The 14388-nt window shown below is 43.7% G+C and overlaps 1 protein-coding gene across 1 annotated transcript in view; it reads right to left on the bottom strand.

Moving 5' to 3' along the window:
- Positions 1 to 14388, bottom strand: part of FRY (FRY microtubule binding protein) — a 496652-nt gene that overhangs the window by 406770 nt on the left and 75494 nt on the right. Inside the window, exon 2 of the mRNA XM_029602654.1 lies at positions 649 to 848. Within this exon, the coding sequence (XP_029458514.1) occupies positions 649 to 848 (200 nt within the window). The remainder of the gene's footprint in view (positions 1 to 648; positions 849 to 14388) is intronic.

The following is a 14388-nucleotide window of genomic DNA, read 5'->3' as shown; positions in this document are numbered from 1 at the left end:
GTATGAATATGATAAGAGATTATTTGCATGTACAGGACCTGACCAGTTGCTCTTATTTGAAACTTTTATCCTCTTTCATGCTTTAGAAATGAAGACTTGTCTACATCCGTTTAGTGTAATGGAACATTTCTTGAAATAATCTACTGCTGTCAAAGATGACAATAATGTAAAAGCTATCTTGAACTCTCAAAATCTGCCTTTCCTTATAATTTCAAGGCTAATTACACTAACTGGAATTAAGGGCACAGTGTGGATAATAGATAGGAATTGTGTAAGCTCCTCCACACAGCCCTGCCAGTGTATCTTACGCCTGATCCACACAACCAGCTACTTCAGTATGAGCCTCTCAGTTGAACAAATGATGCCAGTTACATTAGATGCTTTAGGTTTGGTTATGGTAACGAATCTTCAGTAGATGGTAAAGTGTGATCAGCAAACCTATCTGACTTGGAAACCAGAACTGGACTCACATCTGCAGAGGTGCAAAGCTAATGAACAAACTCTTTGTGTCACCTAGAGCCTAAACTTCTTTGAAAAATGACTATTTGTGAAACTTGCATGCCATTGAAGTAGGATAGCCCAAATCATGATCTAAAAATAAATGGAACAGTGCCTTAAAATGTCAAACTCGCTCTCTTTGTTACTCACCAAGGGTTCTGCCATGATGATACGAATCTTCCGCTCAGCCTGGGTGGTAAAGTTTGCAAACAAGCTTTTCAAGATGTATTCTCCCGGTTTGCTATCTGGATCAATATTGATAGGCAACATGGTTGGAGGTCCCTTCTCTCTTTGCGCGCTGGAAACAGGTGGAACTGGAGGCTTGATATAGCCGTTACCCACTGGAGATGCTAAAAAAACACACAACAACCATTATGAGCTTTGGAAATGTCTCTAAAGGATAAAAGCAAATGATGGGATTAGGGTTTTTCATTTTTGAACATTTAAATGGGTCATTTTTTGTTTGTGGATGCAACAGAACAGAACATTGTAGCAGTGCATGTATTTAAATTTTGTGATATAGTATAGCACTATCTTAGCCTATTAAAATTTTGAAAAAAATGTAATAAAATGTAGACAACAAAAACAAAATAACAGGTGGGAGAGAGTGATAGGGCTAGAGTCCCCAGAGCACCCGGAAGTGTATGTGTGTATCTATATCTATCTATCTAGCTATCTATATAGTAAAAAATAACACATAAAGGTAGCTATAATGATTGAAAGTGTTCCTAATGGATAAATATTACACATACAAAATGCAGGAACACTGTACAGATTCACAGAGAATTAAGGTAAATTATCTTTACTAGTATTTACAAAATTTGAAAAATTACAAAAAAGTATTAGTTGCTAATTATAAATAGCCGCTGAATAAAAGTACTATGTCATCTATACTAGAAATGACAATACACATAGGGGTAGATTTTAAAAGGTTGCGCGTGCATGTTATAAAGTCCAGGGTCAGCGCACGCAAGGGGATGCACAATTGTCTACCTTATGCGCACCAAGCCGCACTGCCTTCCCCCGTTCCCTCCCAGGCCATTCCGAAATTGGAGCAGCCTGTGAGGGAACTTCCCTTCCCCCTAGCCTGACTTTCCCACCCCTTTCCCTAACCTTTCCTCCCCCTAGCCCTACTCTAACCCCTCTTCCCTTTATCTTACCTTTTGCGCCTGCCTCCGGGCAGGCACAAGTTGCGCGTGCCAGCAGCCTGCCGGTATGTGATCCTCCAACACAGCGGCAATGGCCGCTCTGTCAGAGGCCTCTGGCCCCGCCCCCGGACCGCCCTGCCCCTGCCCCGCCCCTTTAGTAAAGCCCCGGGACTTACACGCGTTGCTGGGCCTTTTGAAAATAGACCTGGCGCGCGCGTAACCCTTTGAAAATCCGGCCCATAATGTCCTTGTAAAAGTCCTGTGGAAAATAAGGATCTGTTTCTTAGAAAAGTTCTTCTTGAAATATATAACTTCAGCAAGAAACTGCATAAATGAAAATATACATAACCGAACACAGACTGCTCCGATGGGAATCTGTGTTGGTAAGGAGATTCACAGCTGAATCTGTGAATCTGTACACTGTGCCTGCATTTTATATGTATAATATATATACATATTCATATATGTATCTACTTGTGTATATATTTATATGTACACACACACACACACACACACATATATATAAAATTAGCTAATCAGCCTGCATCCTCTGGATTCTCTGCTCTCTCCTACACTCTTCAGTGGCTCTTTTTAAAGATAGATGCATGTATGTATATGTTCCTTTTGCTCTTGGCTAGACAATGAACCCTTTCCCTACAGGCTGGGAGAGAGATGCTGGAGAGGAGTGAGGTTCGGAAGTGAAATGAGAAGCTGAAGTGACAAATGTAAGGTGTCTGGGGAAAGGCAGGGAAAATGACGACAGAAATGGAGGAACAGATAGGAGGATGGTGACAGGAAAAGAGGGAAGAAAGGTAGCAGACAAACCGAAGAGGAAGGGAGAGAGAGAAAGACATAGTGAGACATGAGAAGACTGTCCTCAAAGCAAACCAGAGAACATCTAAAATGTTAAATCTTCTGGCTAGACAGTCCCACAGGCTCAGTTGAATTTGGTTTTTGTATCAGCCTTTGACAAATTTTCTCTATCAATATAAGGCACCCTGCAAAATATTCACACACATCACCATATGAATATATATTTGCTATATATTCTCTCTTCACAGATGGTTAATGTGCAACATTACCAAGACTCAACATGTCAGGCTAATGTTATAATAAGCTTTACAATGGTAAAAAGAAACTTTATAATAAATTGGATAAAACCACTCTTCTAACCATAAATCCTAAACCTGTGATACTTTCTAGTCTATGTGTGTTGCCTTCTTTTAACTTCCAAAATGAAGGATTCCCACAGCATCATGATGGCTCACAGAAGCTACTCAGGAAAGGATTACAAAAGCTAAATGCCGCTATGTCACTTCAACTGCCTGCTGAGAACATAGTGACATCCTTGAAATGCGGTCCCAAGTACGCAATAAGCACACAGTACAGAAGTGTGTTGCTGGGGCAAGGCAACAGACAAATAAAAGGGCATCATGGAGCATTCATTTTAAACGCAAGTGCCAAGAGGTTCTGCTGGGCTAATAATTGCCTTTGGCTTCTTCTCTTTATCTTTGAAGTACACAATTAACACAATTCGCCAAACCTTTTGGACCAGTTCTTAGTACATTTCTGGACCTTTGTCTCAGATACATGGATTTCATACAATATCTTATTTGGTGGTGAAGTGAAAAGGAAATATAAACCTGCACGGCCTGCCCATTTCAAGGATAATTTGTAAACGCATTTCCGTGGGGAAAATGGTGCTTTACCCGCCAAAGTAACCTGCTATAAAATTGCCCGATGCAATAAAGTACGCCCAGCCTAGCGCACAGCTTAACGGGTGGTTGGATGCACGTTTTGTGTGGGCATTCAGAACCACCAATGCGGGTCCAAAACGCGTGTCCAAACAAAAGGCGTAGCTAATACTAAATCCATGTGGATGAGGCTATAGCTATTACCCCGCAATGAAAAAAGTCTCCATGTGCCCCAGGCGCACTTTTTAACCTGTAAAATTTTACACCTGTCCTAGAGCAGGTGTAAAGTCTTCCCGCACGTCAAAGACTCAACTTAAAAACAAAAACAACCAACCTGCGATATTAAGTAGGAAGAACCATGGAAAGCAGCACCAAGTCTTGATGTTGGGGGTGCACAATATACACCCACAATATACATGCTCAGGGCCAGGTATATTGTGACGGTAAAATGGCTGCCATGGGAAAAAAAATGAGGCTTGCAAATTGAGCATCCGTTTTCCTATCCCGCCCACAGCCACGTCTCCTGGGCGCCCAATGCCATGGATGTACTAGGGACGCACAATATATTCCTGGCGTGTCCTTTTTAGCACAGCAACTCATTTGCTTATTGCATCGGGCGCCCAGGAGAGGTGATTGAGTACGTGTTAAAAAGCGTGCACCCAGTTTGGACGCACAATTTTAGCCATATTACATCGGCCTAAATATGTGGAATGAACTGGCAGGAGTGGTCTTGGGGAAGGGTTTGCATGTACATGCATGTTTTTACATCTTCAAAAGTACCTGCATAAACTTTCCTGAAAAATATATGCACGCATAACAGCCGGTGTAGCTGTCTGATGGGATAATTTTCAAAGTGTGCTTTGAAAATTGGTGTAACTTATGTGTGTCTTTTGCTGTCTAATTTAGGAAGATTTTAACCAAATTACGCCTTATATGACTAGATCACTGCAAATTATCAATTCCACCGATGAAATAGAACGGTGTGGTTACCACAAAATAAACTATGTTAGAAATACTGTACATTGGGATAAGACTGTTAGGCTATTAGGGATTTATATTTCTCTCTCTCCATTATCTCCCATATGTGTTTTAATATGCTGTTCCTCATGGGACTGAAAGCCCAAGATGGGTTAGTTGGCTCACAAATGCTGGCATGCATAGAGTTCTTGAATAAATTCTCAACAAATTCATCTCTAGGGAAATGCTTAAAAACAAATTGGGTAGCTCAGCTCTTCCAAACTTCTCTCTTATACACTAGAACATTTTTTTCTCTACACTTATAAAACTGACTTTCTCAGACCGTTGAATGAATTAGGAATATTATTTAGTAAGACAGGGATCCCCACCCTTTTTTATGTTATGCATATTTGTTTGCCGCTGTAATCGCTGCTAATGTCAATCCCTAATATGAACTTTCTTCTGTTAGGAACTGCTGCTAATGATCTCTTACTGTAAGCTTCCTAAGAGACCGTACCCCACTTGAATTTCTTATTCAAAAAGCGGGTAATAAATCCAAATGCATAAATATGTTACGGCACTGAGTTCATGTCATGGTGGCACATCATTATCTTCCCGCTCCTTCCCCAGCGCACCCCTCTGGCATCTTCAATTTCCTTTCCCTCCTCCTCACCCCGTTGGCGTCACCCCCTCCCCTTAACCTGTGCTCCCCCCCCCCACACACACACACACAGACATCACTACTTCCCTTCCTTTCCACCCATCCCTGCCAGCAAATCCCACCTGCCTCTACAAAATTATACCCCACAATTTTGTTACTACGGATGGATAACTTGCATAGACAATCAAGTGAATTGGAACAACATGGTTGCAGCTTTATTTATTACAAGCAAGGAAATATAGTCTTGGTGGCCACGCATAGTACCGTGATTACAGCTTTGTTAGCAAGGGTGCCAGTTATGTGGGGTGGGAGAAGCAGTTCTCTATTCTTTAAAGGCTGGCTGTGAGAAGCTTGGCCAATTTCTGGCAGGCTGTGATTAGTTTCTCCAATTATTTCCCTCCCAGCCACACAGAAGCTTGATAGGCATATCACCTCCCCCTAATTTTGACTTTCAGGTCCTGCTTACAGGGAGACCCGTCCATCAGAGCTTATGGGTGAATGCACATTCTCTCCTTTATTCAAAATCTGGTTGTGTGCATGCAACAAGAACCCCACCCCCATCCCCTTTAGTATTTCTCCAACCATCCCAACAGACATGGGATAGTGTAACATTTCTGCATGGGGGTAACCTGCATAGAGCAGCAGTTACTACCCTTACCAGAACACATGGGGGTAACCTGCACGGAGTGGCAGTTACTACCCCTAGAGAATGCATGGGGGTAACCTGCACGGAGCAGCAGTTACTACTCTTACCAGAACGCATGGGGGTAACCTGCACGGAGTGGCAGTTACTATCCCTAGAGAATGCATGAGGGTAACCTGCATGGAGTGGCAGTTACTATCCCTAGAGAATGCATGAGGGTAACCTGCACAGAGTGGCAGTTACTATCCTTAGAGAATGCATCGGGGTAACCTGCACGGAGCGGCTGATAATATATTAAACAAATTACTGGGCAGACTAGGTGGACCATTTGGTCTTTATCTGCTCTCACTGCTATGATACTATGTTACATATCCTTCCTACCATCCAGTAGGAGAGGCAGAGCAAGTGTGAGCAAAAATGTAAGCTCATTTGGTGCTGCTAGCCCTTATGGCTATGGTCTGGCAGAATCTCTCCAACCTACCAGAAAATTCACTACTTCCATTGGCTGGACACCTGTCCTTACTTCTCCCTCCATCAGTGAGGGGCCTTGGGATGGGAGGGACAATGAAGGTCGATGAGCAGCAGTACCAGAAATAAAGAAAAGCACAGACGGTGGAGCCTAGCATGCCATGGTATATTACGCCCCAGCATGGCTATGTACCATCCTGGGGACCCTATGAGTTATATCTTGTGAGTAAAACTTATCTTTGTTTAATAATATTACCCTATGAATGAACTGTTTTCCTCACAAGCTTGCTTAAACTTATGAGTTAATACTGTTACACATGTGACCTTGGTCCAAAGGTGTGAACCTCACATCTAAATATATAACTGTATCTAACCACCATATGTAACCTCTACCCAAAGAGAATAGGCTGTATTAGTTTGGGATATAGTGTGTTTATACCTTTAAGCCTTGTTGATGTCAACAGTGACACATAGTGCTATAAAGGGTGAGACTTGCAGGCGTGCATACCCTTCTTTTTCTTTTTGCTCAGCTTTTCCTTCCAGCTTTTGGCCTATTTGCTGGGTGTTTTGCTCCCTGAAGCAGAAACCAGTGGTGGCAACCCATTTTTACATGAACAGAGTTATATCTAAAACTCTTCTCCTAGGATTAAGGCCTAGCTTCTTTTGGAAGAGCCCCTAGGAGGAATAATGGGAACACCACCAATGAGAACAACTTGCCTTGTGGAAATCTCATCATTTATCTGATTTGAAGTAAGTGATGCATTCTTGCTTATAGACTGCTGGATTTCTGTCATAATTTGTTTTGCTGCTAAAGTGTTTTATTTTTGCTATTGACTGCCTGTCTGTAATTCTTGCTGTGGAATCCTGTGGAGGCCTACTTGTTGTAGATCCCTGTTTTGTGTTAAATACATTTGACATTATTGGAACCAACAACACAAGATGTGGATTGAATCTTTTTGAAGGGTTTAGTTTTACCTGAAGTGTATATATCCAGTAGACAAGTGCTCAAAGAAGCACCTATTCCACTTAAGTGGATATCTGTTCATGACACAGCAGGGAAACACCCTGTCCAGTAAGGAGAATCGCTAAGGAATACCCTGAGACCGGTCCACTAAACCATAGAAACATGCAACATGATGGCAGATAAAAACCATATGGCCTATCTAATCTGCCCATCCACATCTCCTGCTGAGTCCTTTCCTCTCCTTCAGAGATTCTCTATGCTTGTCCCAAGCTTTCTTGAATTCTCATACTGCCCTTGCCTCTATTACCCACATAGGGAGGCTGTTCCATATGTCCACCACCTTTTCTGTAAAGTGATATTTCCTTAGATTACTCTGGTGTCTAATCACTTTCACCCTCATTCCATCACTCTGTCATGAGTGAGCACCCTTGGGCTGAGACAGAGGCCCAACTGGAGCTTTGCCTTTACCAGCGTTGTTCCCCTCAGGTTGAGCCTTTGATACTGGGGTCGGGAGGTCTTAGGTGGAGGCCTCTACTTGTGATGAGATCTGAGGACTAGTGGGGTTGGAACAGGAGAAGGCAAGGCATATCTGGTGGCAGGCTATGGTCGAAGGCAGGTCCAAGAGTCAAGCTGAGATCAATATCCATTATCCATTTGAAGGGTAAAGGAAGGATGGATGAGCAAGGCAGGTAGGCAAGGGGCAAAACAAGCAGGAGAAGCACACTGAAGAACTGAAGAGGCAACCAGAAGGACAGGTGAGAAGACCAGGACCACAGAGGCTGAAGACGAAGACTGTCTGAGCTGAAGACTGAAAACTCATGGCCAGAAACTGAAGAAAAGAACTGGAACAGAGACAAGTTGGAACTGGAAATTTAGACAAGCTGGAACTGGAGACTCAGGAACAAGGCCACTGGTAACTCACAACACTGGAAGCAGGTTGACCTGTTGCCGAGGCAAGGATTAAGGCAGGCAAGGGCCTTTTATAGGCCAGGACTTTTGACATCAATCTCAGGGGCCACAGAGCTTTTTCTGTTGCGGTCTCTTTAAATCCTTGAGTGATGCGCACGTGTGTGCCTAAGGAGTCCAGCGAGATGAGAGTGCTAGAGCGGTGGCGTCCTGCCACATTCGCTGAAGCAGGCCTTGGCAGTGTTGGTGGCGGTATTTTTGGGGTCCAGGGCTGGTGGTAAGTGCGGCGGTCTACGGGAGCAGCCCACGGACCACCATTTGTAACTGTATCCCCTCTTCCTAAGACCCTCTCCTAAGGGCTTGTGGGGGTACTGGCGATGAAAACCCCTTTGGTTACTTGCAATTTTCTTGGCTCAGGTGCCCCTAGTTCATGCAATTCTGGGGACAGAAGTGGAGCAGCAAGTGAAGGGATAGCCTCCTCAGGGCTATATTAACGGAGAACAGTCCCCATCAGAGGAGTAGAGATAACTACCTCCCTTCCAGAATTTGGACTGATAGAACTAGACAGAAGTACAGAGTTCCTCTCTTTCTCTTGCTGAAGTCGGGTATGTAGGATTCATATTTCTTCATCTTTCTTACTGATAAAGGATTCAAGGCTTTTCTTGGCATAATTGTATTCTCTTTCCAGACTCTCAAGCTTGGACCTCTCTGGTCCCAAGCATTCTTGTATTTGCTTGTAGTGATCTTCAAGTGTATTCTCCTGGAGATACTGTGGAGCAGGTTGAGTCTCTCTGGATTCTTTACATGGAGTCAGAAATCTCAGAAAGGCGCAGGCCACGATCATCAGATAGGATGACCCTTCGGAGTCCATACAGGATTTGGTACACCTTGGTCCCCACTGGATAGGTTCTAGCGTGGACCAGTCAAATTGAGGCTGGTGTCACTGGAGTCATGGTAGGCCTAACACAACCGGGTTTACGGCTCTGGATAGGATGTGTAAGCTAATGGTCTCCATGTGTGAGGGACCAACAAGTAATGTGAGTGGCATGGTGGAGAAGTGCGCCAGAGAGAAAGTCAAGGGAACCATAGGAATTCAGAATCGATCTACAAGCTCCTACTGTAGGAAATTCCCCCCAGAGCCAGAGTCCGCCAAACCCTGAGTGGAGAAACAGATGGAAGACTTCTGCAACATGAATGGCTTGATCAACTGGGGATTTGAGGTAGTCAAACCTAGTGTCATTAACCTGGGTGTCTCAGGACATGGCAAGGATTTCCTTCTCTCCGGGCATTGAGTTAATTAAAAGGTGGCTTTGAGCCATGTGGTACAAGCAGAGGCCTACTTATCTGCACCAAATTCTCTCTTCATGTGCCAAACAAGTGTGGCCCAATTTCATGGGCTTTCTGGTGGCAGGGTCACTGGTGTGGTAGAATCAGGCAATGGCGAAGGTTGAAAGGATGGTGTCCAGGCTACATTCCTTTTTGCCGAGCGATCCTCTCGAGTTTGCTCCTGGAGGCGTCAACCTATCTTCCCTGTAAGGTCTATGAGCCCTTCCAAAGAGGTGGGCAGTTCTCAGGAGGCAAGCTTATGTTTAATTCTGGGAGAGACATCTTCAAAGAAGATAGTAAGGAGACAGTCTTCCTGAAAATTGAGCTCTGTTGCCAGGGTTCTAAATCCAATGGTATATTCTGCCAGCATTTCTTTGTCTTGCCGAAGGTGGAGCAAATCAGAATTCATGATAGTCATGTGGCCAGGCTTCTCAAAGGCTGTTTTAAACAGCTCAGTAAACTGTTGCAGGTTCTGCAGCAATAGATCTGTACACTCCCATAAGGGAAAGGCCCATACTAGGGCCTTCCTGTCCAGTAACAAGAGGATGTAAGTCACCTTTGTCAGATCATCTAGAAACAAAGGAGCTTGTAGGAAGAAGTGCCTGTGGCACTGATTCAAAAATCCCCAACATTTCTGGGGGTCCCCGGCATACTGGGATGGAGCTGGTACGGAGGTATAGGCCAGTTAGTTCCTGGAGGCGGCGCAGGTGCCGCTACTCGTGGTGGTGGAATGACAGGCAAACTCAGAGTGTCTATCCATTTTGATGAGACAATTCAGGTTTGCGACTAGAAGTGCTACGGTCACCTGGAGATCCTAGATGTTATGGGCTACACCAGAAATAGCCTGTAATATGGAGAAGTATGCCGGGTCCATAGCCTTGGCAATCTGTTGCGAGCATGAACTTCTGGGCCGAGGCGAAGTTGATGCTACTTGCAGGGTGGAGCCCTGCAGGTCACCACCGTCAGCAGGTGGACTCAGACAAGGCAGAGGCCCAACTGGAGCTTTGCCTTTACCAGTCTACGTTCCCCTTGGATTGAACCTTTGGTACTGGGGCTGGCAGGTCTTAGGTGGGGGCTTCTGCTTGTGATGAGATCTGAAAATGTAGCAGGGTTGGAACAGGAGAAGGCAAGGCATATCCGGTGGCAGGTATGGTTGAAGGCAGGCGGCTGTCAGGCAGGTCCAAGAGTCAGGTCAAGGTCAATATCCAATATCCTTTGAAGGGTAAAGGAGGGATGGATCGGCATGGCAGGTAAGCAAGAGGCAAAACAAGCAAGAGAAGCACACTGAAGAACTGAAGAGGAACCGGAAGGAAAGACGAGAAGACTAGGACCACAGAGGCTGAAGATGAAGACTGTTTGAGCTGAAGACTGAAAACTCAGGGCCAGAAGCTGAAGATAAGAATTGGAACAGAGACAAATTGGAACTGATGATGTAGACAAGCTGGAACTGGAGATGCAGACAAGCTGGAACTGGAAAAACATGAACAAGGCTGCTGGCAACTCGCACCACTGGAAGCAGGATGACCTGTTGCCAAGGCAAGGACTAAGGCAGGTGATGGCCTTTTATAGGCCAGGACTTGTGACATCAATCTCAGGGGCCGCGGGGCTTTTCCCACCATGGTCCCTTTAAATCCTTGAGCGATGCATGTGACATGCCTAAGGAGTCCAGCGAGAAGAGAGTGCTGAAGCGGTGGCATCTGCCATGTGTCAGGAGCATCCCGCCGCATTCGCTGAAGCAGTCCTTGGCTGTGTCAGTGGCGGTATTCTCAGGCGGTCAGTGGGAGCAGTCCACACACCGCCGATTGCAACACACTCCCTGTTTTAGAGCTTCCTGTGCCTTTATTCCTTCGAGGTATTTAAATGTCTTTATAATATCTACCCTTTGCCTCCATTTCTCCATAGTATACATGTTTAGATCATTTACGTCTTTCTCCACATGCTTTACGATGAAGACCACTGACCATTTTAGTAGTCATCCTCTAAACCGACACTATTCAGTTTATATTTTTTGATGGTGTGGGCTCCAGAATTGCACACACCATCTAAATGACTTTTCATAACCCATTGACCAGTGCAAAGATGGGTATCCCTCAGCAGCTGATCAAATTTAGCACTTTTGATTTTATGTGTTTATAAATTTTAAATGCAAGGTGTTTATTTTTCAGCTAATTAGGGGTTCTTCGGGGATCCCATAAATTGGTGTTTATTGGTGCTATGGCAGCATAGGTACTATTGTAGGGTACCTTTTCCAGGTGAATCAAATACATCTGTAATCCCCTCTTGGTTTGAGGTTCCTAATACAGGGGTCACACTGACCCAGGGCCATACTCACTGTCGCGGACCTCTCACTCTTTCTCATGATTTCTCTATAGTGGTTAGCACCTGGATAGTTGGAGTGCAACCGACGGGGAGGAGGACTAGCCTCCAGGGTCCTAAGCTCCTGGGGATTGGTACCCTGTACGGTCTTTCATTACTCCTTTCAGCCACTCTTCCAATAGTGCTCAGACTTGTAGATCTCAGCAACTTCCAGTAGGCTGGGTCTCAGGGTGAAGAAAAACAAACCGAGACTTGGAGTGGTGTTCAAACAAAACATTTACTGTAACTTAAAAAATAGAATCCAGGCAAGAATAGCAAAAATCATCATCATAAAAAGAAGAATGATAGCTCCAAGTGCCACATTTTCTCTATCCATGGTTCAGCCTGAGTCAATGTCCAAAGTCCCTTCCCAGTGATAGGAAAGAAAAAACTTTCTTCTCCAAAAACAGGCAAGGAGATGGTGCTCGAAAAAAAATATTTCCCTCCTTCTCCCTCCTAACAAAAAACGTCTCACAAAGGTTCCCACTTCTGGCATAGCACATATTCCACTTTTACTGGGCCGAGGGCAATGCAGTACCTTGACCCTGATGACTCTGCTTTAACTTGGCACAGAGCACAGGAGCCAAAATCCAGTCCCTTCAGACATGGGGGTTTTGCCTTTCTGAGCTGGGAGCTGATCCAAAGTCAAAAAATCCTCTACTTCCATAAAACAGAACCCTCTAGGTCTGTGAAGGCTCAAGCAGGGATTCTGTGCTTCAATAATCCCACTGGTGCAGGCTGTGGGGCCTAAGGGATCCACCGAAATAAAATTCCACTTCTCTCCAAAACAGAATCCAACTCCAACCACATTGCTCAGTCAGGGGTTTTTATATAACCTGAGCTGGGCCAATCCCAGCAGCCTGGGTGCGAAAAAGAAAATCTTAGAGATGGTTTCACAAGATGGTAAAAATCTCCTAAAAGCTAACAGAGGAAAAGGAATGGGGAAAAACAAAGTCCTTGCTACACATTCATTTATACAACTGAGGAAAAGGCATCAAAACAAAGTGGAGGATTCAGGGTAGGCAAAGGAGGGATGAGAAAGTACTTGGGGAAAGTGGTGTTTTTGCGATGTTTATCTAAAAAAGCACCTTTTTTTTTTGCATTGGGGTGTTTTATTGGGGTTTCATCAGTTAAAACCTAAAATCTGAAGCCTGAGTCATATTTTAATGTACCCTAGTCAGGATTATGCAAAGAATAGAAGGTGCAGCAAATGTATCCTCATTTGTAAAATCAAACTTTGTAGAAAAAGACAGAATCACTTGTTGAGAAGATCCAGAAGGGATTTATTTGAGACAGCCATCAAAGAAACATTTCTCAAATAATTCCCTTCTGGTGCTTTTTAAGAAGTGATTCTATCTTTTTCAACAAAGTTTGATTTGACAATTAAGGAGCAACTTTAAATACATTTGCTGCATCTTCTATTCGCTGCATATTTATATGTGGGGAAGCTTTCTATCCACTTATTATTTTGGATTTCTCTAGTTGGGGTTACATTCGATAAAGTGCTACTTCCTGCAAGACACAATAAAATATCCCTCTGGAAAGAAAAGTCACTTTTTAAAAATGAGACCTTTTGGTGCAGCTTACATATGCTCAATTTACTAGTTAAAATGCATTTTCACGCATTAAATTACTGCACAAAGAAAATGGAACACAGGATGTATCCTTTCTCGCACCCAGGCAACAGGGCAGGGATTGTTTAAGGATAACAACTGGAGATAGAAGAAGCAGCTCTAGGGAGAATTTTAATAGCTAATTTCCTGGGTGTTGAAAGCTCTCTGCCTTTGATCCCATGCCTCACAATGCCCAAGATAAACATTTTTCAGTAACAGTGTGAGCACTTCCTAAGCTCAGGCAAAAATATTCTTGCCATTTAAAGAGTTCTGACACTCATCTGAAATGTGCATCAACCTTAACGAGGTACATGGTATCATTTAGCCTTCATTACATCCAATAATAGGAACAGTAATACTGTTCTTACTCAAGTCAATGAATGAGAGAGTATTTTATTCACTGCTGCTAAAAGGTTCCTGAAGCGTCAGTGATACCAAGCATTAAAAGTTTTATGGGAACTGAAGTGTGGGTGTTGGAGCTCCATATGTGACAGCAGATCTCCTGAACAGACATCCCTTAACTGTAACATCCCATAGGAGCTTAAACAAACAGTATGTGGAAGGGGAAATGTCTGTGTTTGCTCCACAATCTAGACAAAGTCTGTATTGATGAAGGGAATACAGGCAGTTTCAAACTGGTTGTGGTTAGTAAAAAAAAACCCACCACTTTTCCATTAAAAAAAAAATAATTATGAGATTGCAAAGCGACCTTGTCACAAAGTGCATGCTAGCATGGCATTGCTGCAAATTCTTATACACAATATAGCAAGAGCTGCCTGCATTTGAGATTACAAAAGAAAGCTTTATGTTCAATAATGCATAATTTTTTTTGTTCACTTTGTTTGAACTTATTACACAGGTAGATAAGAAAACCTTTCTGTAGATTCTTATCCCATTATAGTGCTATCCTTTAACAAAACAAGTGAATCTGGTCTGCAGTCACAGTGTGCTATGGCTGTCAAAAAAGCAAACAGAATGTTAGGAATTATTAGGAAGGGAACGGTGAATAAAACAGAGGATGTCATGATGCCTCTGTATTGCTACATGGTGAGACCGCACCTTGAATATTGTGTGCAATTCTGGTTGCCGCATCTCAAGAAAGATATACTTGCAATAGAGAAGGTACAGAGAAGGGCGACCAAAATGATCAGGGGA

Source organism: Rhinatrema bivittatum, chromosome 5 (genome assembly GCF_901001135.1).
Source record: "Rhinatrema bivittatum chromosome 5, aRhiBiv1.1, whole genome shotgun sequence".
Lineage (NCBI taxonomy): Eukaryota > Metazoa > Chordata > Amphibia > Gymnophiona > Rhinatrematidae > Rhinatrema > Rhinatrema bivittatum.
The sequence above is the reverse complement of the archived record's forward strand: the minus strand, read 5'-3'. Positions and strand labels throughout refer to the sequence as shown.